Genomic DNA, 25,947 nt, shown 5'->3' with positions numbered 1-25,947 from the left:
GGGTATATTGAGTGTACCACATTTTGCATTTTGTACTGTAATGTATGTTCACTGTATGTATATATTGTTCTTGGTTTTGAGCAGTTATAAAATAAAATTGAACATTAAAGTTGTAAAATAAATTATGAGTTATTTACACTTGTAAAAATTGTATTATATTTCTTGTATCTCAGTCTTTGAAAAATTACTATGGATTTGAGTTGAGAAATATGTTGTGTTGAGAAACATGTTGGAGTTGAGATTTGGAAATATATATTGAAGTGCTTTTTACAGGTTTTTCTGAAGAACTGTTTTATCTAAAATACAGATGGCACTCTGCCAAAATTTTTACAGAAATTCCAAATAATTCAAATGTGTTAGTTCTATCACTTCAGTTCAAAAAGGTTTTTAACACCTGTAAATAGTGCTCACCACTGTAAAAGAAGTAAGAAAAGTTTTTAAAATCCCTTGTAGTGTATTTAATGGGTTATCAGTAGACGGAGTTGGTAATTCATTAGATATACTACGGGATCATGTTATGCCTTACAGAGGGGTAGGGTGTGACATTCTTGGTGTCTCCTTTCTCTCCTAATTGCTCTTAGAGTTCTATCTATCTCGGGATCCAAGTCCAAAACTTCTTCTTCTAGCTTTGCTCTGATCATGCACTAAACCAAATACCTAAAAGAAAATGAAAGAATTAATTAAGTAAATTTAAACAATAATAATAAATGCTTAAATCAGTTAAAGTGCCTATCGCCTAAAAATAAATTCCCCAGTAACGACGCCAAAAACTTGTTTGCTGGTTTTTCAACCCTGCAAGTGCACAGATAGCTAATAATTAATAAAGTAGTGAGTGAAGTATCATTCCCACGAGGAATTCAGTTAGCAAATACTAAACTACATAGCAATTCTGACTGTCTAGGCTACCGAATACGGATAGAGAGTAAATTAAATCTATTTTAGATGTTGAAAATAAACTTTGAATAAAACTATCTATTAAAGCAATTCTAGAATTAAGATTTCACACTGTAACCTTACTATGAATTTTAATCTTGTCTATTCATCGAATTGAGAATCGTTGCTTTGATGGAAATTAATCCTAAGATATCCTAGGTCCTCTCTCAAGGCACCTAAGGTGTGTTTCAACCAAGATCAAACCCTACTTTTGTTAGCGATTAATCCTAATAAAAACTCTTTAAGATTCATGATTAATTATGGAACTCCACAAAGGATTTTAGCCTATCTCTAGGTCAGATTTTCTAAGTTCAATATTTTGATTTTCCAATACTAACCTTCACCTTTTAGTCCTTCAATTAGTATCCTATGTCATGTCTAAGTAGGTACTAACACATAGCATGCATTAAGAACATAGAATATTAAATCAAAGAACAAAACTCAAATCCAATAAATAAAACTCAATATTGATCCATAATAATGATCAAGCGCTACTCTCCTAATTCCACAGTAAAGGAATTACTCACTCATGGTGAGTTTAACAAACATAATGAAAATAAAATGAAAGAACACAAAAAGTCTGCTTAAAGAAATAGAACAAAAGAACCGAAGAGGATTTTCTATAGCTTTGAACTTATGAAACTTCGGTTGAGGATTTCCCTTTGGTGCTGATGCTCTTGTTCTCCAAGACGGCTGTGAAGAGTATGTGTGTGAAAAGATATCAAAAGCTCTCTTTTTTTGTTATCTGCTGCTTCTATTTATATTAAAAGGCCTAGGGTTAGGTTTTTAGAGTCCCTCTGGCATTAGAAGTATGTTCTGAGTGTGTAAACTAGACCTAGAATCAAATCAGGAAACTGGCTACTGCATGATATATGGCCCATGTGTCACTACACGGCCCAGGGCCATGTAACTTATTGGAGCTTGAATGGTTGCATATTATATTGGCACAAGAGATTACATGGGGCATTGCTACTTACACGGGTCCAATTACATGGCCCATGTTCTTTTGTTCTTTAGAGAATTCTCCAAGCCTGGCCAGGCAAAGACTTACACGAGTCTCCATAGTTTACACGGGTTATGGTACACGGCCTGTGTACTTTGTTTCTTCCTTGACTCTTTAGCTTTCTCCTGACAGTAGGTTACGCGGGTCTGTGGCTTTGCTTACATGACCCGTGTAAAGTGTATCAGCAACACTTTTCTTTCCTTTAGTCTTTCCAAGCTTTCTTCTACACTACTATGCCTTGGAACTTCACCCAAACACCTGAAATGATGCAGAAAATATGGAATTTAGAGCTTGACAATGGAATTTATAAAAGTTGATGAATTTAATATTTATGCATGAGATTACTTATCTAAATGCTATGAAATATTATACAAATATACTTAAAAACATCTATATAATACAGGTGTATCAGTTTTATTTACTAAAAAATAATTTTTCTTGATTATTTAGAAATTTAAGGAAACTAATTAACTTTTTTATGCATACAACTTGTATCATTTTATTGATAAATGAAAACAAAGAGAGAATGAGGGGGAGAAGGGTGTGCATGTGAGGAAAATAAACATGAATAAAGAAATAAGGGAGGATAAGAAAGAAATAAAAGGAGAAGATTAGGATAGTTTAGGTATAGAAAATAATTATAGAACTAAATAATTAATAGAGTTAAATTACTGAGACTAACTAATATGTTTTTTTTTTAAATATATGGGCTAACTAATCAATTTTACTAAAATAAAGAGACAAATAGTATGTTCACTAATATTGACTAACAAAAAAATTAACAGAATGACCCAACAGTTTAAGGAAGCAAAATACATGGACTAAATAGTGTATTTTTAAGAATACAAGAATCAAGTAGTTAATTTCGTTAAAATACAGATACTAAATAGTAATTTACCCTTTATTTTAAACACATTAAATTAATATGGAAAAATGTGTTTTTAAATTGTCCAAAGAAAAATTAATTTTAGTGTGTGAAAATTAATCCAAGTATATCTTAATTGTAAGTATTAAAAAATAATAAATTTTAAGAGTTATCCTGAACTTTAGGAGTTGTAACAAAGATGTCACTGAACTTAAAAATATAATAGAAAATCTTCTAAATTTTGAAATTATGTACAGTAAAATCCTTCTAGCTCTCAATAATCGGTTTACAAGCAACTTGCTGATATGGATGATTCAGAATAGCAATAACGTAGACAATTGCTGTTATTTTTAAAACTTAAAGTCCCTCTAATCAGCTGATATATATGTAGCGTTTCATTATCCAGTATGACTGAAATTCTTTCATGGTTAATTTATGATGAGAATGCAACAATTCAGCTATGTGACATGATATTTCAAGAGCATACAATAATTTTCCTAATATGAAATATACAATTTTTTTTAATAAAAAGAAATTGTTGATGATTTTGAATCTATTCACTAAATTAAAACAGTGATAATTTTTTTTCTTACTTTTAATTGTTTATATTCAATAAATACAAACCTCTTGTATTATTTGTAGTTCTTTATTTTTTTATGGAATTTATTAAATATTTCCCTCAAATTTTTATAAATTTTATTTGTAAAATTTATTATTATTATTATTATTATTATTATTATTATTATTATTATTATTATTATTATTAACAAAGAAGGGTGCAAACCCAAGAACAACGCTAGCAAGACATTAGTATAAGCTAAGCAACACTTTGAATATCAGTCTTCATCAACTCAACCACCTCACTTGGAGAAGCCTAAAGAATCTGCAGACCTTCTCCGCCATAAACTGCAAGATTTTGCAAGCTTGTCCGCTACAAATTAGCCTCCATAAAACAATGAGAAATAACCACCAATGAGAAATAACCACCTCCCATGGACGCTGTAACAACTATTGGCATTGGACAATCAATCCCACCATGCGACAAATTTAGCTAACTTTTACCATTAATCTTGTTAATACATAGCAACTTGAGAATCAAGATTCACCTCCACTCTTCTAAATCCCAAATCCTTGAAAGAAAAATGCATTAAAATGTACCTTAAGAAGCATGGTTAGCAATTTTTAAAAATTTTCAACCCTAAGTTTCATGCAACATATAAACCATTTATACTATTGCAAAAACGCTTAGCTTTGGTCCCAATCAATTGCTAATATGCCTAATTGGCCATTAGGAAACAAAGTCCCCAAATTTATCAAGTTAGGGTTTTAGAGAAAAACTCACCCAATAGGTGCAAAATCACATTCACACACTAATCTGGAAAGTGAAGCTACCAAGTGTTGGCTCTCCAGCTTGTCCACACAAGCCCTTGATCAAAGTTTCATTTGAAGCAAGCAAAACCTTCCTTAACTCTCCCTTTTGGTTTGGCCAAGCATTGAAAGGGGACAAGGAGAAGTTTTCTTAGTTCTATTAAGTGGAAGTGGTGAGAAACACTTTTCTAAAGTTTTGATTCAAGAGTTTAACAATTAAATCTCTTGAAATTTTGCAAGAAAGGAAGAACGGAGATTATGGCTATGGTGAGTGTATGGTTCGGCCAAGGAGAATGGAGGAAGACTACATTTTTTGTCTTCTTTTATTTCACCTTTTATTAATTTAATTTTCTTAATTAAAAAGCAATTAATAAGTGTCATAATCTCACTCAACTCTTAAATGAGTTTTTCAATTCTTATTGGAACACTTTTCATGCTTTAAACTTAATTAAGAAAATTAATCTTGATTAATTAGTATTCCTAATACTAATTAACTAATTAATTAACCATTAATTAATTAGATTTTATCTCCCATTTTTTACCAAGTCAATATGGTCAAAGTGTCAAACTTTGAAAAGTCAAACTCTTCAAAATTTTGACCAAGTCTATAATCTTTTTCTTCCTTTAAGCTTAATCCTTTAAGTTTAAATTTAACACTTTAAATGTTAATTTGAATACTTCCATAAGTAAATTTAGTTTCAAGTCATGCTAGAGACTTTGTATTCTAATTGCAAACTAAATTTATTAATTCAATTAATTAATTAAACTATTTAATTAATCAATCAAATTAATTTTGCTTTGATAAAGTTGCTTTTATGTGTGTGACTTACTAGGTTCATTACTAATTGGCAATGAGAATAATATTAGCTCTTTAATATTATTGGAACCATTCCAAACTCAAATAAAATTCCCTTTTAATTTAAGTTCTCATAAGTAATAGTTGACATCTAGCATAATGTGCTATGACTACCCAATTAGTTTTGAATTAATTTTCTAATTCATGAACATTGATCATACATGTCATGCACTAAAATCTCTCTGTTGCAAAATTATGATTCCAGCTAGAGCCATGGTTTAATGTCTGACTCTTATGCTTAGAATTATATGTCATTCTTTTAATTTTAATTCTTGATTAATAAGACTTTTCCTATCAGAAATACTTTTCTGACTAAGTCTATCTGTCCTAGCCATGAACTTGAATTCATCAAGAACAATCAAGTGGACATAGGATTTTATCCCTATTTACTTAGGGTAACGAATTCCATCTTGATTAACATCCATCTCCACATATAACTAGTCAGAGCTAACACATGCCCATATACCCATACATAGTACAAGTATGAAAGCAGTATCAAACTCAAACCACCTATATACAAGATAACTATATTATCTCAGGTCAAGGAATTATATGCATTATTATGATCTAGATGACTTTGTATTAATAAGAGTAAATTTTATGTATAAGTCATCTTGTGTCACTGGTTTGACCTACTTATTTTATAAGTGCTCACTGTGTTTGTCTTATGGTATAAGACTCACCATTCCATCCCATTAGTATCTTATACTAATCCATGAACACAAACATAAGTGACAATCAATCCACATAAATTATGTCCAATGAGGTATCCTTAATTGTGAACCGAATTTATAATATTTTGTACTAAAATGTTCTGTCACTCATATTCTTAAAAATTTAAGAATAGAATATCTAACAAAATATTAATGGACCTTTTCAATTAAATTCAAACCATTCGAATATAAATGAAAATTATATTTGCCATTAAAATGAGAATAAATATTTACAATACACAACATTAAAGTAATGCTCTACAGCATACTATTAACAATCCCAAGCCATCTGAGGCCACAAGATAGAACATGCAAGTACTCTGCCTGCATAGACGAAGAAACACCCAATCGAACGAAAAATCCAGCCTGCCAATTCCCTGCATGGTCCCTTAGAATGCCATGACTAATAATAATAATAATAACAATAATAATAATAATAAATATTTTCATATTGTACCATTTATTAATTTGATCAATATAATAAAGATGAAAATTAGATTATTATGTAAATTGAAGATAATTTACATGATTACCTTTTTTTTCTTTATATTTACTTATAACGATATAATTTGTCAATATATAGTTTAAAATTTTATTTTTTAAGTAATAAGACAAATTATTGTGATAGGATATGACACATGGAGAAGATTTCAATAAAAATTTTATTTATTATATTTTAGTCATAATATATGTTATATAATTTAAATTAATGAATTATTTTGTTAATAAAATAAAATATAAACAGTTAATTATTTTATATTAAAAATAGTAATAAAGATATTTTAGTCATTTTTTTATAGTTAATAGTAAATTGGCCAGAATTTAAGTGGTGAGACTAATATGTTAATATAATAAAAAGTGAGACTAAATTATTTAGTATTAAAAATATATGAACTAAATTATTAATTTTATCAAATTTCAAAAATTATATTATAATTTTATTGTAGTTCTTGAGGGAGAAAAAAAGTTGAATTAACGGATTTAGTTCAAGTTTTTTGTAGAATTCTGAGACGTGCTTATGCTTGAGCTCTTCTAGTTCACAACTGCTCTGTTGAAACTGTGCCATATCTTGTGGTTTGCAGGTCAGAATTTTCGTACAAGTATCATCATACAATGATTTGCCTTTCATTTTGCTCCTTTCTGGCGATTGCTAAATGCAAGATGTAATCAGAGTTACAGTTTCTATCGGTCAGATAAACCAAGTCCCATAAAAAAAAATAATAAAAAAAAGAGTTAAACTTTCTGTTTTATTTATCTCAAATTATAAACCATTTTAATTATTCATTAACATACTCCTATTTAATTCATTAATTTAAAAAAAAATTATTCATATAAATTATTTAATTTTTAATAGAGTAATGTAAATAGTGAGTATATTAAAAAAAAGATTAAATAAAATTTATTACTTTAATAGTTATTGATGGAGAAGAAGCTTTAACAACAAAAGTTGCAACTAAATATGTTTTATATATCTCATTTTTTTTTTAAATTAATAAAATAAAATAATTTTATTTATTGAATAATTAACAAATCAAAATCTTTAATTTTTTATCACAATAATTTTTATAAATTTTATGAAAGAAATTAAAATTTAATAATTTTTATAAAAATATTTATAAAATTAAATGACCATCTGATATTTATCCATATATTTTACTTGGTTTGCAATTATAATATGAATTCTAATAATAACTAATTATAGCCTATACTTAGTGTTATAAATAGGCCATTAAATCTATTTAATTACTTATAAAATTAATGAATGGTTTGGTATAAAGTCATTGATATCATTCCAAATTGATTAAACTAATCATGGAAGCTCTTCTACTATAACACTTTAAACAGTTGTAAGCAATCATTCTAAAGCAGCAATTAAATTTTCCCTCATTCATTTCAAAGTACAAATTCACAATATTATTTAGCATGTTCTGCTTCTAAAAGTTAGCATTTTGGTGGGACAGTGCCCCACAAGGCCACAGGCTGGAGGCATATTACAAGGGCATATCCTATTAAAAACAAATACCTAGCTTTGCGCAAGAAATTAAATGCTACCATCATGATACAACATAGCAGCTGATTTAACAAAACCAGCTGCTATATAACTATCGAGGGCAACACTAGACAGCTCGGAATACAATACAGATAAATCACATACCAAAGTCAGAAGAAACCAGATGCGGTAAGACAGCTTTTGGGTTTGCAAACTCTTGATTCAATCATCTGCAATAAATAGAAAGTCGGTGGCAAGCATCAAGAAATGATCTTTCCATTCACCAGGACTGGCAAAAGGCAAAAGACCACAGCATAATGGCAGAAACAAGAGCACAACAGCATAGAAAAGAATTTGTCGGAACCAGTATGGACATGTTGCATTGGATTTTTCCCCTTGGGAGACGGTGACAGACCCATGAAGTACACAGAACAATGTCGATATGAAGACATTTGAGAAGAAATGCAGCAAGCACATAGTCTCCCAATATAGTAGCCAATGCAATCCACTTCCTCCCAATGTGTCCACACAAAATTTGCCGGCAAAACCACATACAACTCCTAAAAGCAACAGGATGAGTGTTACTGGCATTGTCTGATGCGTGGTTGCTGTTCGTTGAAGAAGTAAATAAGCAACTGCCAGAATTATTAACATGCCAAACAGCATTCGGCTTAAAACCTGAACATGACACTGGACTGTATGCAGCCCTGAGTTGAAAGACGAAAATGGCCTTGGGAACCACCATGATTTGGACTCCTGAATCAGATTAACGACACATGTTTGTAGGCATCTTAAATGACTTGAACAAAACTGGAAAAATATAGCCAAGAAAATTCATCTGCAACCAAAGGTTGCCATATCACATAAATTGACAAGACACTCAATAAAACAATCCTACATAAGCCATTAGAAAAAGATCCAAAACAAAATTTAACTGCTCAACAACATAAAATATTTTGAAATGACAAGAAAAACCCATTAAAATCATGTTTCAACTTTCAACCTTAAATTTTAGACTCCCCCCAAAGGTAAAATGTGGGAATTTTTATTCCCTATTGTTAGAATCCCTCAATTAGTGTAAATCCCTTAATCAGTGTAAATTAACTGTAAATTAAAATATAATTAAGAATTATTGTATTTATTGATTATTATTAGTTTCTTAGTTAGTCCTAACCTTTATATATAAATTAGAATGCTTGTAAATCATTTTTGTATAAAGAAATATAAAAGAAAATTTTTCAAATTCTCTGTTTTCTTCATGGTATCAGAGTAGTGCCAAAATTTATTGGCGTGAACAATGTAGTTCTAGGTAATTTTTTTTTTTTTTTTGTCAAGCTTCTACATCGTTCTAGGAAGAGAGATGACTGTCACCACCCACTTGAGGAGGAAGGACACCAACCGATCGGCTTACACCCGGAGTCCCGCCGCCGTCCGCTGAAGTGCGTGAGCTCATGCACCTCCAGAAGTCTCGCGTCATTATTCACGCATCGGTGCGTGCACCCTTTTTTTTGGTGATTTCTCTGACCGCGCCATACGACCGGCTATGTTATATTTTAGTAAGTGTTGGGCACTGAAGGAGTCGTATGCATCTAAGATAAGAGTTGCAGAAATGAGAAAATTAAGGTGGATGAGTGGCCATACTAGACTAGATAAAGTCCGTAATAAGAATATTAGAGAAAAGATAAGAGTGATGCCAATTGAAGACAAGTTGAGAGAAGGAAGATTGAAATGGTTTGGTCATGTAAAACGTAGACATACGGAGGCTCCAGTTAGACAAGTAGAGTGCATTAGGTTAGAGGATAGAAAGAAAAAAAGGGATAAACCTAAATTGACTTGGAGGAGAGTAGTACAATATGACCTAGAAGCATTACACATATCTGAGGATTTAACCCAAAATCGTTTAGAGTGGAGGAAGCCAATCCATATAGCCGACCTCAATTTTTTGGGATAAAAGCTTAATTGAGTTGAGTTGAGTTGAGTTTCTCCGACCGCGCCTCTTGCCGACGACCTTCCTTGTCCGGCGCGCCTCTGACCAACGTGTTTCCACACCTCGTTTGCACATTTATTTTTTTTGGTACCTTTCGTTGCTCAGTTTCTTACTTTATGTCTCAGTACCTATTTTTTTTAATTGAAAAATGACTAATGAAAAGAAGAAAGCCTCTGAAACAAAGGCTGGATTTGTTGGTGATAATACCTCTTTACAAATTAGTCCTGCAAAATTAGATGGAACTAATTATTTGGTATGGACTAGATCTTGTCTACTGTTCATTCACGCTAGAGGACTGCAGGAATATATCACTGGAGATAGAAAAAAGCCAGAAAGTACTAGTTCTACCTACAGCCAGTGGGAGTCAGAAAACTCTCTTGTTATGTCATGGCTCATCAATTCTATGCAACCTCATATAGCTCATGTGTATTTACTAATGGACAGTGCCGCTACCATATGGAGTGTTGTTTCTCAGACTTATTCTCAAGTTGGGAATAATGCACAAGTTTATGAGCTTAGGAACAAGGTTAATGTAATAAAAAAAGGTGAGTTGACTGTTAATCAGTATTATGCGGAACTGAGTGGTCTATGGCAAGAGTTGGATCTCTATCAGAACTTTCAGACTTCATGTCCGGCTGACGCAGTTAAGTTCCAGAAATTGATTGACAAGGAGCGCATATATGATTTTCTTACCAAGCTAAATGTGGAGTATGATCAGATTCGGGTCCAAGTGCTTGGTAAGGATCCTTTGCCCACCTTAAGACAGACATACTCTTATATTCAACAAGAGGAGAGCAGGAGTGTCATGATCAATTCTACAACTGTTGATAAGGCTTGGCTAGCTGTTAACTCCTTACGAGAACAATCATATGGTCCATCAGATAAGGATCACTTGCAGTGTGACTACTGTGGAAAATCTTGGCACACCAAAGAACAATGTTGGAAGCTGCACGGCTGCCCAACTAAAGGGCGTAGAGGAAAAAGGATGGGCTCTGCTAGATCACAAGCAAATGTATCTGAGACTGTGAGTGTTTCTGAAGATACTGCTATCACTGGGATGCTTTCTAATGAAGAGGTACAGACTCTGAGACGATTCCTATCACAGCTTGAATCACAATCCACTACAATTGTCTCTTCCAACTTCCTCAACTCAGGTAATGCTTTTCTTACTAATCATAATAATTCATTTTGAGTTATAGATTCTGGATCAAACAAACATACGACAGGCTCTTCGAATAAAATTCATATCCTATTCTCCATGTTCAAGCAAAGAAAAAGTCTGCATTGCGGATTGATCCTTATCTAATGTTTCTGGAGCAGGTTCTGTTAAATGTACTCCTACTATAAGTCTTAGTTCTATCTTACATGTGTCTAGCTTTCCTATTAATCTTTTGTCTGTCAGTTCTATCACAAAAGCTCTCAACTGCAAAATTGAATTTTTTTTCCCACTCACTGTGTGTTTCAGGAGTTGATAACAGGGAGAACGATTAGCAGTGGTAGACTGTAAGATGGGCTATATCTATTGAATGATTGTGTTGATCAGGCCATGTTGGGACAGTCTATGAGTGCTAAGGAAGAAATTATTTAGTGGCATAGGAGACTTGAAAATCCTTCATTTACTATTTTAGAGAAATTTCATCCTCTTTTGTTTAAATAATGCACAACTGAATTGTTAGTATGTGATGCTTGTGAGTTTGCCAAACATACTAGACAATTTTATCCTGCAATAAATAATAAGGCCTCAGTTCCTTTTATGACTATCCATTCTGATGTGTGGGGGCCTACTCAAACTATGTCTTTATCAAGTTATAGATGGTTTGTGACCTTTATTGATTGTTGCAGTAGGTTAACTTGGGTATATCTGATGAACGGGAAAAATGAAGTATTTTCATGTTTTCAACAGTTTCACAAAATGATTAGCACCCAATTTAATGCTCATGTTAAAATACTGAGAACTGATAATGGAACAGAGTATATGAATGGAGTTTTTCAGGAATATTTGAAGTCACACGGAATTTTATATCAGACTAGTTGTGTTAACACTAGTGCTCAAAATGGAGTGTTTGAGAGAAAAAATAAACATTTACTTGAGGTTGCTAGATCTCTTATGTTTACAATGAATATTCCCAAACCTTACTGTGGGAATGCAATTCTTTCTGCTGCATATCTTATTAACAGGATGTCACTCCGAACTTTAGAGTTTAAGAGTCCTTTAGAGGTTTTGCAAGGTAAAAATTCATATAATGTTCCTCCAAAGGTCTTTGATTGTGTTTGCTTTGTTCATCAGCCTAATAGGGGGAAGTTAGAACCTCGAGCCCTCAAGTATGTCTTTGTTGGTTATTCCAGTACTCATAAGGGGTATAGATGTTACCACCGTCCTACACGAAAATATTTTGTGAGCATGGATGTTACCTTTAGGGAATCTGAATCTTATTTCCATCCACCTCTTCTGGTGGAGCATAGGAAGGAAGAAGAGGTGTCTTTCCCTTCTTCTTTGTGCTCTCCCAACTTTCAACTTCAAAGGGAGAATGTTGGTCTAAAGCCTATACCTAATAATGATACTCAGGGGGAGTCACCTATTATGGAAAGTCAATCACTATATTATTTCTCTGTATATTCTATATTATGTATTCCTATTTAGGATTTCTTTCTAATTAGTAGAACACAAGTATAGGAATCAATTGTATATATATACCCATGTACAGATTAATTGAAAAAAGAAGAATCATCTCTTTCTACATCGTATCAGAGCAGGTCTTTTATCTAGGGTGACTATTTGTTCTCACCACCCAGCTCAGGAGAGACCTTGACCGCCGACCAGCCGTCCCTTCTGATCCGGTCGCCGGAATCCAAGCGCGTGAGGCTCACGCACCCAACTCAGATTCTCGTTGTTTCTTCACTCGCCGGAGCGTGGAGGCGCGTCCGCCTGCCTTTTCAACTCCGATCAGCATCGCCGGCATCTCCTCAACCCCCTCATTCCACCACTGTGTGCTGTTGCCTGATCCAATACACCATTAAAGGACTTCTAACGTTTGACTCTCAGATCCTATTTCGGTATTTGCTTGATTTATGATTTTGGGTTATTTTGCGGCTGTAAGCACTTTGGATTAACGTTTCGGTTAGTTTTCTTTGTCTCAACAAATGACAAACAATATGAATGTTATTTCTGATATGATTCCGGTGATGACTAAGATCACAGAACACAAACTTAATGGTTCGAATTACCTGGAGTGGAGTAAGACTGTTAGGATCTATTTGCGTAGCATTAATAAGGATGATCACCTTACTAAAGACCCACCTACTGATGATACACGGCAAGCTTGGCTAAGGGAAGTTGCTCGGTTGTTTTTGCAGCTTCAAAACTCGATTCACAGTGAGGTAATTAGTTTAAATAATCACTGTGAATTTGTTAAGAAATTGATGGATTACTTAAATTTTCTGTATTCTGGTAAAGAGAATATCTCTCGTATTTATAATGTTTATAAGGTATTCTACCGTGCTGAGAAAGAGGATAAGTCTTTCACGGCTTATTTTATGAATTTTAAATGGGTATATGAGGAACTTAATATATTGTTACCTTTTAGTTCTGATGTGAAAGTTCAGCAGGTCCAACGGGAGCAACTGGCTGTTATGAGTTTTCTTGCAGGCCTTCCTTCAGAGTATGAGACTGCTAAATCTCATATTCTCTCCAGTTCTGAGATTTCCTCTTTGCATGAAATGTTCACATGAGTCCTTCGTACAGAGAGTACTCAATATTCACAACCTGCCAGTAGTGCTCTTATTAGCCGTAATCCAAATGGACAACAGGGCAATAGAAGAGAAAGTAGAGAAATTACAGGCAACAGAGGTAATCAGTATAATGGGGTGGCTAATTCTAATCAGGACTCAAGAGGAGTTATTATTGCCATGAGCTTGGCCATACAAAATATAATTGTCCGCAACTTCAGAGGAAAAATCAGCGATCACAGATGGCAAATATGGCAGCAGAGGATTCTATAGCATCTTCCTCTAAGAAAACTGTTTGGGTATCTGCAGAGGATTTTGCACAGTTTTCCCGATGTCGTGCATCCCTAAAGCCTAATAGTTTCCTCACATCGCGATCGAGTCGTAAATCCATTACATGCCTTGTGTCTTCTTCATCCAAATAGGTTATTGATTCTGGTGTGACAGATCACATGACAGGTAATTCTAGTCTTCTATCTGCTTTTCAGTCAAATCTCACTTCCTCTACTGTTACTTTAGCCGACAGTTCTACTTCTTGTGTCATGGGTTCTGGAACTGCGAACCCGACTTCGTCAATTTCTTTGTCATCTGTTTTGTGTGTATCAAAATTCTCTTTTAATCTACTTTCTGTTAGTAAACTTACTCATACCTTAAATTATTCTGTTTTCTTTTTTCCTGACCAGTGTTTGTTTCAGGATCTTACGACGAAGCAGATTATTGGTAGAGGACGTGAGTCAGATGATCTCTAAATTTTGAAAAATCATGTACCGCGGTCACTAATTTGCTTCAGTACCTTAACACCTCTTGAAGCTCATTATAAATTGGATCATCCTTCTTTGTCTACCATTAAGAAGCTGTGTCCTCAATTTCAGTCTTTATCAGCACTAGAATGTGAGTAGTGTCAGTTTGCAAAACATCATCGTTTGCCTTCTGTGTCTAAAGTCAATAAACGGGCTTCATCCCCTTTGAGTTAGTTCATTCTGATGTTTGAGGTCCTTGTTTATTTTGTTACTTTTGTTGATGATTACTCTCCTGTTACCTGGTTATATTTAATGAAGAATCATTCTGAGTTATTTTCTATCTTTTGTGCCTTTTGTAATGAAATCAAAACTCAATTTAATATTTCTGTGCGCATATTAAGAAGTGACAATGCCAAAGAATATTTTTCAGCACAATTTCAATCTTATATGACACAAAATGATATTCTTAATCAGTCTTCCTGTGTTGATACCCCATCCCAAAATGGCGTAGCTGAAAGAAAAAATCGACATCTTCTTGAGGTAACTCGTGCTCTTCTTTTTCATATGAAAGTTTCTAAATACTTTTGGGCGGATACAGTTTCTACGGAATATTTTTTGATCAATCGTATGCCGTCTTTTATCCTTAATGGGGATATTCCTTATACTGCTTTGTTTCCTACAAAATCTTTGTTCCCTGTTGAACTCTGTATTTTTTATTGTACCTGTTTTATGCGTGATGTTCATTCACAGGTTACTAAATTGGATCCGAAGTCTCTCAAATGTGTTTTCCTTGGGTACTCCCGGCTCCAAAAAGGGTACCGTTGTTTCTCTCCTACTCTTAATCGTTATCTTGTTTCTGCAGATATCACATTTTTTTAATCCACTCCATTCTTTCCTCAATCATCTGTGTATGAGAGTCAGGGGGAGGAGGATGATCTCTTAATATATACTGTCCAACCAATGTCTAGTCTTCTCCCACAGCCTGTTCCTTCTCTCTCTCGACGTACTCGACCTCCCGTTGTTCATGTTTATTCTAGGAGATTGGAGATTCCTGAATCAGATCCTCCACCAACTACTTCGTTGGGAGATCCTGTACCTCATATTGATCATGATTCTGACCTAGACTTACCCATTACTCTTCGTTAAGGTAAGCGTTCATGCACTTACCATATCTCTTCTTTTATTTTTTATAATCAATTGTCTTCTTGTTCTTGGTGTTTTGTTACTTCTTTAGAATCTGTTCCTATCCCTAATACTGTTGGTGAGGCACTATCTCATCCTGGCTGGTGTGTTGCTATAAAAGAGTAAATTGAGGCTTTAGATGCTAATGGTATATGGGAACTGTTGCCTTTGCCCACTGGTAAGAAAGCTATTGGTTGCAAATGGGTATTTACAATAAAGGTAAATCATGATGGTTCTGTGGCCATGTTAAAAGCACATCTTGTAGCAAAAGGATATGCTCAGACATATGGGGTTGATTACTCTGACACTTTTTCTCATGTAGCTAAACTTATTTCTGTTCGTTTGTTTATCTCTTTAACAGCTACATATGATTGGCCCCTGCACCAATTGGATATCAAGAATGCTTTCCTTCATGGTGATCTTTAAGAGGATGTGTATATGGAGCAACCACCTGGTTTTGTTGCTCAAGGAGAGTTGGGTAAAGTTTATAGGCTTCGAAAGTCTCTTTATGGCTTAAAACAAAGTCTTAGGGCCTGATTTGAGAGATTCAGTGAAGCAGTACAGGAATTTAGTATGCAAAAGAGTAAGTGTGATCACTCAGTATTTCATAGGCAATCTGAGGCTGGTCAAGTTCTCTTGGTAGTCTATGTGGATGACATTGCCATCACTGGGAGTGACTCGTATTTCATCTCTTAAAACCTTCCTCCAAACCCAGTTTCTGGCCAAAGACTTGGGATTGTTAAAGTATTTCTTGGGTATTGAAGTTACGAGAAGTAAGAAAGGTATTTTCTTGTCTTAAATAAAATATGTCCTCGATCTATTGACAGAGACAGAAAAATTAGATGCTAAGCCTTGCAGTGCGCCAATGACTCTAAATTTACAACTGTTAGTAGGTGATAGTGAGTTGTTTGAAGATCCAGAGAGATACAGAAAATTGATAAGAAAATTGAACTACCTTACAGTCACTCGTCCTGACATTGCTTATGCCGTTAGTGTGGTAAGTCAGTTTATGTCTTCCCCAAATGTTGCTCATTGGGAAGTCTTGGGACAAATCTTGTGTTATCTGAAGGGCGCTCCAGGAAGAGGTTTGTTATATGGTAATCATGAGCATTTGAATGATTATGTTTTTCAGATGCCGACTGGGCTGGATCTAAGGTTGACAGGAGGTCAACTACTGAATATTGCGTTTTTGTTGGAGGAAATTTGGTGTCTTGGAGAAGCAAGAAGCAGAGTGTAGTTTCTCGGTCTAGTGCTGAATCGGAATACAGAGCCATGGCATAATCAGTATGTGAGGTAATGTGGATACTTCAATTACTAGATGAGACAGGTTTTAAGACCTCCCTGCCTGCGAAATTGAGGTGTGATAATCAAGCTGCTCTCCATATTGCTTTTAATCTGGTATTTCATGAGCAAACCAAACATATTGAGATTGATTGTCACTTTGTTTGTGAAAAGATTCAACAACAGATCATCTCAACAGGACACATCAAAACTGAAGATTAACTATGAGATATTTTCACAAAAGCTCTGAATGGAGCTAGGATTGACTACATTTGTAACAAGTTGGGCATGATTAACATCTATGCTCCAACTTGAGAGAGAGTGTTATGGAAAGTCAATCACTATATTATTTCTCTGTATATTCTGTATTCCGTATTCCTATTTTGGATTTTTTATTTAGGATTTCTTCCTAATTAGTAGAACACAATTATAGGAATCAATTGTGTATATATACCCATGTACAGATTAATTAAAAAAAGGAGAATTATCTCTTTCTACATCACCTAATCTAGAGGGAGACTAAATGGACCAAATTTGAGAATCTATACTCGGCGAAACAAGACAAATATAGTCATTGAGCAGGAGACTGTTGATCAACCGAAATCTCTGGATTCAATTCCTGAACATACTGAGGTATGTGAAGAGTCTCCTTTGGTTCCTGAAAAGTCTAATTTTAATTCTCAGTTTACTCTTCCTTTTTCTAATAATGATCTTGATATTCCTATTACTCTCCAAAAAGGTGTTAGAACCTGTACTAAACATCCCATCTCTAACTTTATTTCCTATGATTCTTTGTCTCCATCCTATAAAGCCTTTCTATTGTCTATTTCCTCTGTTTCTATCCCACAGGACTGAAAGAAAGCATGTCTTTATCCAAAATGGAAGGCAGCCATGGTGGAGGAGATGAAAGCTCAAACAAAGAATGAGACATGGGAACTTGTTACTCTTCCAATGGGGAAAAGACCAGTTGGATGCAAGTGAGTGTTCAATGTGAAACATAGAGCAGATGGTTCAATTGAAAGGTATAAAGCTAGGCTGGTAGCAAAAGGCTTCACACAGACGTATGGGATAGATTACCAGGAAACGTTTGCTCCTGTTGCTAAAATGAATACCATCAGAATTTTACTATCATGTGCAGTAAATCTTGAGTGGGATTTACAGTAATTTGATATAAAAAATGTCTTTCTACATGGTGATTTAGAAGAAGAAGTATATATGAAAATCCCTCCAGGGTTTGAGAATGGAAAGACCAAAGGAAAAATTTGCAGATTGAAGAAAGCACTGTATGGTTTAAAACAGTCACCTAGGGCATGATTTGATAGGTTTAGTAAGGCTATGATTTTTTTTGGATACTGCCAAAACAATGCTGATCACACCTTCTTTATAAAACACTATAGGAGTAAGATCACTCTGCTTATTGTCTGTGTGGATGATATTGTGGTAACTGGTGATGATAGGGAAGAAATGATTCATCTAAAGGAACAACTAGCACAGGAGTTCGAAATCAAATATTTGGGAAGGCTAAAGTACTTTCTTGGAATAGAGGTTTCCAGATCAGATAAAGGAATATTTATTTCTCAAAGGAAGTACATACTATATCTGTTGGAGGAAACAGGAATGCTAGGTTGTAAACCAGCAGAGTCTCCCATTGAGGCAAATCACAAATTGCAAGCTAAAGTTGAGGAATCCGTGGATATTGGGAGATATCAGAGGTTAGTTGGCAGACTAAACTTTCACATACCAGACCAGATATAGCATGTGCAGTGGGTCTAATGAGTCAGTATATGCATGATTCTTGTGAATCTCATTTGGAGGCTATTTTCCGCATCTTGCGATACTTAAAATCTACACCTGGGAAAGGACTTCTTTTCTCAAAGCATGGCCATCTTCAGATTAAGGCCTTTACAGATGCAAATTGAGGTGGATCTCTTGATGATAGGAGATCGACATCTGATTACTATACTTTTGTTGATGGTAATCTAGTCACTTGGAGAAGCAAAAAGCAAAATATGACAGCTAGATTCAGTGCAGAGGCTAAGTTTAGAGCAAATGGCTCAAGATATTTGTGAACTATTATGGTTACGAAAGTTGATGGAGGAATTAAAATTGCTGGAAACTAGTGGTTTGTCCCTGTTCTGTGATAACAAAGCTGCCATCAGTATAGTTCACAATCTAGTTCAGCATGATCGAACTAAGCATATAGAGATTGACAAACACTTCATAAAAGAAAAAGTTATCAATGGCTCCTTAAGTATCTCTTACGTAGGGTCGAAAGATCAATTAGCTGATGTGTTCACTAAGGGATTAAGTTGTAAAGGGTTTCATACCCTAGTTTGCAAGTTTGGCATGTGCAACATACATAAACCAACTTGAGGGGGAGTATTAGAATCCCTCAATCAGTGTAAATTCCTTAATCAGTGTAAATTCCTTAATCAGTGTAAATTAGCTGTAAATTAGAATATAATTAGGAATTATTGTATTTATTGGCTATTATTAGTTTCCTAGTTAGTCCTAGCCTTTGTATATAAATTAGAATACTTGTAAATCATTTTTGTATGAAGAAATATAAAAGAAAATTTTCCAAATTCTCTGTTTTCTACACCTATATATCTACTTCATTTTATTGAACATTTAAAGTATAACTTGAACAAAAGCCTGCCTTAGTTTTATCTTTAACTAATGCTGAAGGCCAAAGGACAATACCCTGTCCTTTGCACAGTTTCTCTGTAGAGTAGAGTCTCTATAGTTCCAAGGAAAATAGTACTATAATGATAGCATATAAAATTCAGATCACTAGGCCAAAAATACTGGTGATCACAAATTGAAGAAAATCAATCTACCAAGAAGATATGGCCCTTACCTCAACTGAAGGATTACAGGATGCAGTAGCATCAGTGATCCTTTGGTATGAAAAAACATATGCACCATATAAAAGGGAGGCAGACATGATGAACAAACCAGCAACAAGACAGTCTATGCAGTTCTTAAGCAGTTCAGCATGCTTTGTATCTTCCACTTGGTTCTTGAATTTTTCAGCTTTAAAGGATGCCTTTGACCTGCCCATTGCTAATTTTGATCTCTCAAGATGATTTGAATCAAAGCTAAGAGCCAGCTGTGCCTCTTTCAACTTCAATTTTTTCATTGTAAGACCAATCTCCACTGTCTTCAGGTCATTAGAACAGGCTTTCTCCATGAAAAATTTCTCAATAGTGCTGCAATGATTGATCACAGAACCTAATGAGCTTGGAACACAAACCTGTTGGATTAATTGTGCATTTGAAGCAAGTTCCTGGTTCAAGCAAGGAACACTCTCTTCTACTTCTTCAGCAACATGCACTTGATTATGAACAGAGACAGAAGGCAACTCAGTTGCTGAGAGACATTCCCTGATGCCAGAGTCACTTGTAAAACCAACCCTATTTTTAAGATTCAAGTCTGACGCCCAATTATCTACATTCAGGTGGCCCAAGTTATATGCTTCCTTGTTACTGGCTGCTTCATTAATTAATCTAAGGGTCCTCAATGTACTCCCAAATGATCTCTCAAAGTTCCTTGCGAAAAAATAAAATTTATCACCAAAGACCTGTTTTGACATAGGGAGTAAAAAAGGAGGCCATAAATATCATATTAGCATTTTTGGGTTTGCCTGACATTGATAGAACTAACAAAGAAACTTAACTTGAAAAATCAGAGTCCACGGATGAGTCAGCAGTTAAAGTATGGCTTACATTAGCTAAAGCTTCTCTGACAGCTGAAGCACAAATCTGCAAATGAACAGATAAACAATATATTGTTAATGCCCAATTGATGAAAAACAAGCTATGACACCAAATTGATGTAAAATAAGAAAAACAAGAATCAAGAGAAACAAATTCTCAAGAAGAAAAAGAAACAAATTCTCTCAAAACTAATATTAATTCTCAAATCAATAATAATCATAATAATAGTCTCTTAAAATCCCTAGATGACATATGTATTTATAGTAAAATAACTAGTCTTATGATTACTACTAGGATTAGGAATCCCAAAACAACTAAATTTCCCAAATAAAATAGCAATTCCTAAATAATTTAAACTTCCTAATTCTATAATGAATATAATTCCTAAGTTTAGTCTTCTTCCAACATTAAATCACCATCTCAACTCAACTCAACTCAACTCAGCCTTTATCTCAAAAATTTGGGATCGACTATATGGATTCTCTTTCTCCACTCTAAACGATTTTAGGTTAAATCCTTGGAAACATATAATGCTTATAGGTCATGTTGTATTACTCTCCTCCAAGTCAGTTTAGGTCTACCCCTTCTTTTCTTTCTATCCTCTACCCTAATGTGCTCTACTTGTCTAACTAGAACCTTCGTAAGTCCACGCTTCACATGACCAAACTACCTCAATCTCCCTTCTCTCAACTTATTCTCAATTGGTACCTGTAGACCCTTATTTTGTGATGAGTATTTGCATTGAGGCTATGGGAAACCCGATGAAGAAAAATTATATGACTGTAAGATGTAATTGAAGGTATGGAGCTGAATTATTAATTCAGTGACATGATCTTGAAAAATAATAATAATAATACGTTTTTTTTTAAGCGAATTTAATTAAATTTTAATAAAATTTTTTTTTGTTTAAATTTAATATGGGTAATTTTTAAATGTACCTAATTAAGTTTAATTAGGCCCCATGAGCCTAAGAAAGCCTAGTTAGGAATTTTAAATAAGATCTATTTAATTTATTTTTTGAAAATTAAAATAAAAAAATATCTTTTTCTCTGTTCCTCTCTTCCTATTGGTTGGAACACCTGACCCATATCCCAATCTCACCCAAATTCCTCGATCTCAGTTGTTTAAGTTATCTGAACCTTATTACACTAGAACTTCAAACCCTACCACACTTCTTTCTCACTCCCTATTGGTGCCTTCCCCTTTCCTTCTCTTCCCATTGGTTGAAACACCTCATCCATATTTCAGTCTCACCCAAATTCTGTAATCTTAGTTGTTTAAGTTATATGAACTTTATCACACTAGGACTCCAAACCCTATCTCACCTCTCTCCCAAAACCCTATAAATACCCCACTAAAAAAGAAAATAAAAAAAAGGAGGGGGAGGAGAAGACAAAAAAAAAAAAAGAGGGGGGAGGAGAAGACAAAAAAAGAAAAAAAAATTATTAAAGAGAGAAATAGCCAAAATTCTTTTAGTTCTTTTTTTCTAGCGATATTTCTTAAATATTAGTTCTTTTATTTTCTTTTCAAGATCTATGCCATGTAATGTTTAATTCTATGTTCCTTGTTTTTAATTTATTTTATATGTTCATATAGATCATGTAATCATGTTTAATTTGAGGGGATACACAACTCTGCACATGTTCAGTTTTCTGTCTCTTGTATTTTTATTATTTTTCGTTATTTTCTGAATCTGTAAAAAATTTGTAAAAATTATATTCATATTCTACACGAAATTCTATTAATTTTAGACTCAAGAGTCACTAAAAAAGCTTTAATATTTTATAAGTTATGGCTGTTTGAAGTTAGGGTTCCTGTAAAATCCGATTTGCGGGATACCCGACTTGTGGAGCCCATATCTCCCTCGTTTCTTAATATTTTTGTGTAAATCTAGTGTCTAAAATTAATTTCAGAATCTTATGAATCTTTTCCAATTGGTTATGCATTCGTATCTGTTGTGGTTAATGAGTTATGAATTTTACAAAAAAGTAGTACGATTCTGTCACTTAGAAAAGTTACGATTTATGTAGACCATTCGGCTAGGGTTTTGTTTGATTTATAAATTTCATGATCTTGTATGATATGTAACGCTGTCTTCTGTAATTTTTTATGATTTTTAGGCATGTATAACTATTTTTAAAAATCAAATTTCTTGCTACCGTTAATCTGCCAGAATTTAGAAATTATATATTTATGCATGTTCTTATATTTTCTCGGGTTTTAATTGATATTTGATCTATTTTTCTGAATTCTTTTAATTCAAGAAGTGTTATGAAGTATTTGGATCATGTTAGAAGACTTAGACCATTAGATAGTTGTAACTAATTAGGAATCTTAACCCTTTAGGAGACTAGGGTTAGAATCCAATGTAAATTGTTATTAATATTTTCTTATTTTCTTTAGTTTCTTTATTTTTTATTACAAACAAAATTGATAAGTAGCCCTAAGGTAAGTATCAAAGAGGGCATTTGTGTGAAGCTTATATGGAGCTAAAAGTGAGTAAGCTAGAAATATCATTGCCATACTAGAAGAAAATACCATTTTCTAAAGGTAGCTTGCCCCAATGGCAATTGCATTTACCAACAGGTAAGTAGCCCTAAACTCCTCGAATAACCATTGGCATGAAATTGTAGTAATAATAGAATTTTTATTTGGTAAATTAAAATTAACTTTGTTTTTAATTTAATTGACTTTTGCATGTAATTAATTTAATAAATTAAACTAACATTGGCATGTAAAATAAATTTAATTTAATACTTAGTAATTGTAAAATAAATTTGCATGTTAGAAATCTTTATTAGGTTGTGATTGTTTGGGCCTTATGTGATATTAGAATAAATTATACATGTACATAATTAACTTAGTTCAATTATCCTTAGAGTAACTTGGTGAAAATTAATTAATTAGGTTAAATAGAAACTTAGGATTATTTGAAATTGAATTTATTTGTAAATTAAATTCTCAATAATAAATTAATTTTAGTTATCTGGTAAATATCATTTAAATAATTAGTAACCCCATAGATAGGAATTACTTGTGCATTAAAATTATTTGTAAAAAACAACCTTTTTGTGAATTACTTGCGTGTGTAGGATTAAAATTGCATTTTTTAGGATGAAGTTTAATAAAAAAATAATAAACAAGACTTTTAGAAACATTAGTAGAGGACTAACACTCGAATTAACGAGATTAGACCAGGCGTAAGGGGTGCCTAACACCTTCCCCTTACGTACCCACTATCCCGAACCTAGACATTGGGCTATGGTAATGACGATTGTGAAAACTCTGCAAGGAGTAAGTTGCCAACCATGATCCTCAGAAGAAACACTGAATATATATTATGGGAAGACGGTACTTACTAGTGATTTGATTCTATTAAGATTGTATGAAGTGCAAGTCTAGGAAATGCTATCTAAGGAGGTTGTACTTAAATGAGACAATTGTGACTCCACCATCTTTCCTGGGCATTACTTGGTGCATTTTATATAATTTTAATGGATGTTATTTCGCCTCACGCCCCCCGTCCTACGGTACCCCTCCTACATTTTCTCTAATACTCTCATTACGGACTTTATCTAGTCTAGTATGGCCACTCATCCCCTTAACATTCTCATCTCTGCAACTCTTATTTTAGACACATACGACTCCTTCAGTACCCAACACTCACTACCATATAACATGGCCGGTTGTATGGCTGTACGGTAAAATTCAACATTAAATCACCAATATTTCAAAATTCATTTAAATGAAAACCAATTGGAAAAGGATTGCAGACAAGGTACAAAGCTATGACTATCTTTCAGGAGGCTTGTCTCTCATTTTGTCAAACTTGGATGTTTTGCAAAGAAAATTTTACAAGCTGAATGATTTGAATAATCTCATATCCCTGTCTTTTAAATAAGAACTAAACAAGGAAGAATCCAATGGAGATTTCATGGAAAATATGTTTTTCCACATTTCAAGCAAATAGATGTGAATGGATTGAAAAAACTTTCTCAATAACTGAATAGCTCCATTCCTCTTGCAAGAGGATAAAAAGTAAGTACCTTTGAAAGATGATCAACAGATATCTTTTCACCTGCTAAATCTTTTCTCTCCAGAACCTAGAATCAAGAAGCAACCATGCATAATATCAGCTAATGGATACTAAAACGAATCCAAGGAAAGCACAATATACATTTTATCGCACAATATACATTTTATCTGCAAGGATAAAAATATAACATTAGCTATTGTCTGGGAGTCCTAAGCAGCTAAAACGAGCATAATTCTACTAAATGTATAAAGGACAACTTGAGCATAACCAATATTTCACAGTCAATTGCATAGAGATAAAGACATGCGTCAAGCATATGTTATTTTCTATTTTCTAGTCAACTGTATTTAACAATTGATGGATAAATGAAAAACATTAAATGATTTACAAATCTGATCTTACAGGATCATCTGGAAATATTGTATATGGCTACCTTTACTTAACTTTTAAGTGAAAGCACACAATCATATATCATTCAATGAGAACATACAACAAAATTTACATGTTAGGTACAACACTAAGGTATTAACTCAATGATTAGATATCTATAAAATTCACAAGTACTGCATATATTTCAAGAACTAAACTTATATGCAGTACGTTTCATTTCTAAAGCTTCAGGGCCATTCACGTTATTAGTTATGGTGATCCCAATTACAAAAGGCAGCAGTTGATCACCAAATTCAATAGACAATAGATTATCAGAAGCTAATCAACAAGTTAGTAGCCTTCTTCTGAATTTGCAGCCCATTTCAATTGCCAAGTAAACTTCAAGAAAAGAAAATGAACCCAACACTCATTATGGAGAACTTCATTGCAAAAATCTACAAACCCATAAAAAAATTAAAAAAAAAAAAAAAAGGAGGACCGGCATAAGAAAAGATAAATCGTTTAACAAATAGAAAAATCAAATCACTATGAATTAATTTCAACATCAAAACCCAAATAGTTTAATCTCAAGCAAAAAACGAAACGACCACAAAAATCAAGATTCAAAATAGCTATAGCAAAAATCAAGATTCAAAATTTACCAAAAATCAACATTAAGAAATAAGAACTTTAAAAGCCCAACATAATCAGTGTATATTATAACAAAAACTAAAACTTTCAACGAACCTGGGCAACAATAGCAGCAAACGACATTCCAAGCGGAAGAGCAATGGCCTCCAAACCGCTATGCCAGAATCGGCCACCACGCCGGACATGAGCAATCACTATCTTAGGGTTCCTGCGTTTATAAGCCAGGCGAATACTTCTCTGCATAGATGGAAGACGCGCACAAGGAGAAGATGATGAAGACATCATAGTAACGTCTTCACAGGCATTCTTATTTTTCCTCTTATTCTCCTTCTTGTCCTCCTCCTCCTTCTCGTTCTCCTTGTAATGGGTCATATTTAGATTTCCATTGTCAAACGGTTTTGGGAATTGAGTATCACTCTCCACTGTCGGACTTGAATCGCCAGTTAAGTTGGATTCTTGGATAGGCGGAGCAGAAGAAGGACGCTCTATGGAACATGGAGGAGAAGAGGAGAAAGAATAATCAATAATAAA

At 33.7% G+C, this 25,947-nt stretch overlaps 1 protein-coding gene across 1 annotated transcript; it reads right to left on the bottom strand.

The window, feature by feature from the left end:
- Positions 1–7,591: 7,591 nt before the first annotated feature.
- On the bottom strand, positions 7,592–25,947 carry LOC110661376 (protein CPR-5; the record flags this gene model as incomplete). Its single annotated transcript, XM_058128491.1, has 5 exons — positions 7,592–8,484; positions 19,502–20,224; positions 20,370–20,405; positions 24,407–24,463; positions 25,513–25,947. Coding segments are annotated over 5 exons (1,785 nt in total), but the record flags the coding sequence as incomplete, so codon positions are not given.

The sequence above is a fragment of the Hevea brasiliensis genome, chromosome 10 (genome assembly GCF_030052815.1).
Source record: "Hevea brasiliensis isolate MT/VB/25A 57/8 chromosome 10, ASM3005281v1, whole genome shotgun sequence".
NCBI classification, from domain to species: domain Eukaryota; kingdom Viridiplantae; phylum Streptophyta; class Magnoliopsida; order Malpighiales; family Euphorbiaceae; genus Hevea; species Hevea brasiliensis.
This window is presented reverse-complemented; position numbering and strand designations above follow the sequence as displayed.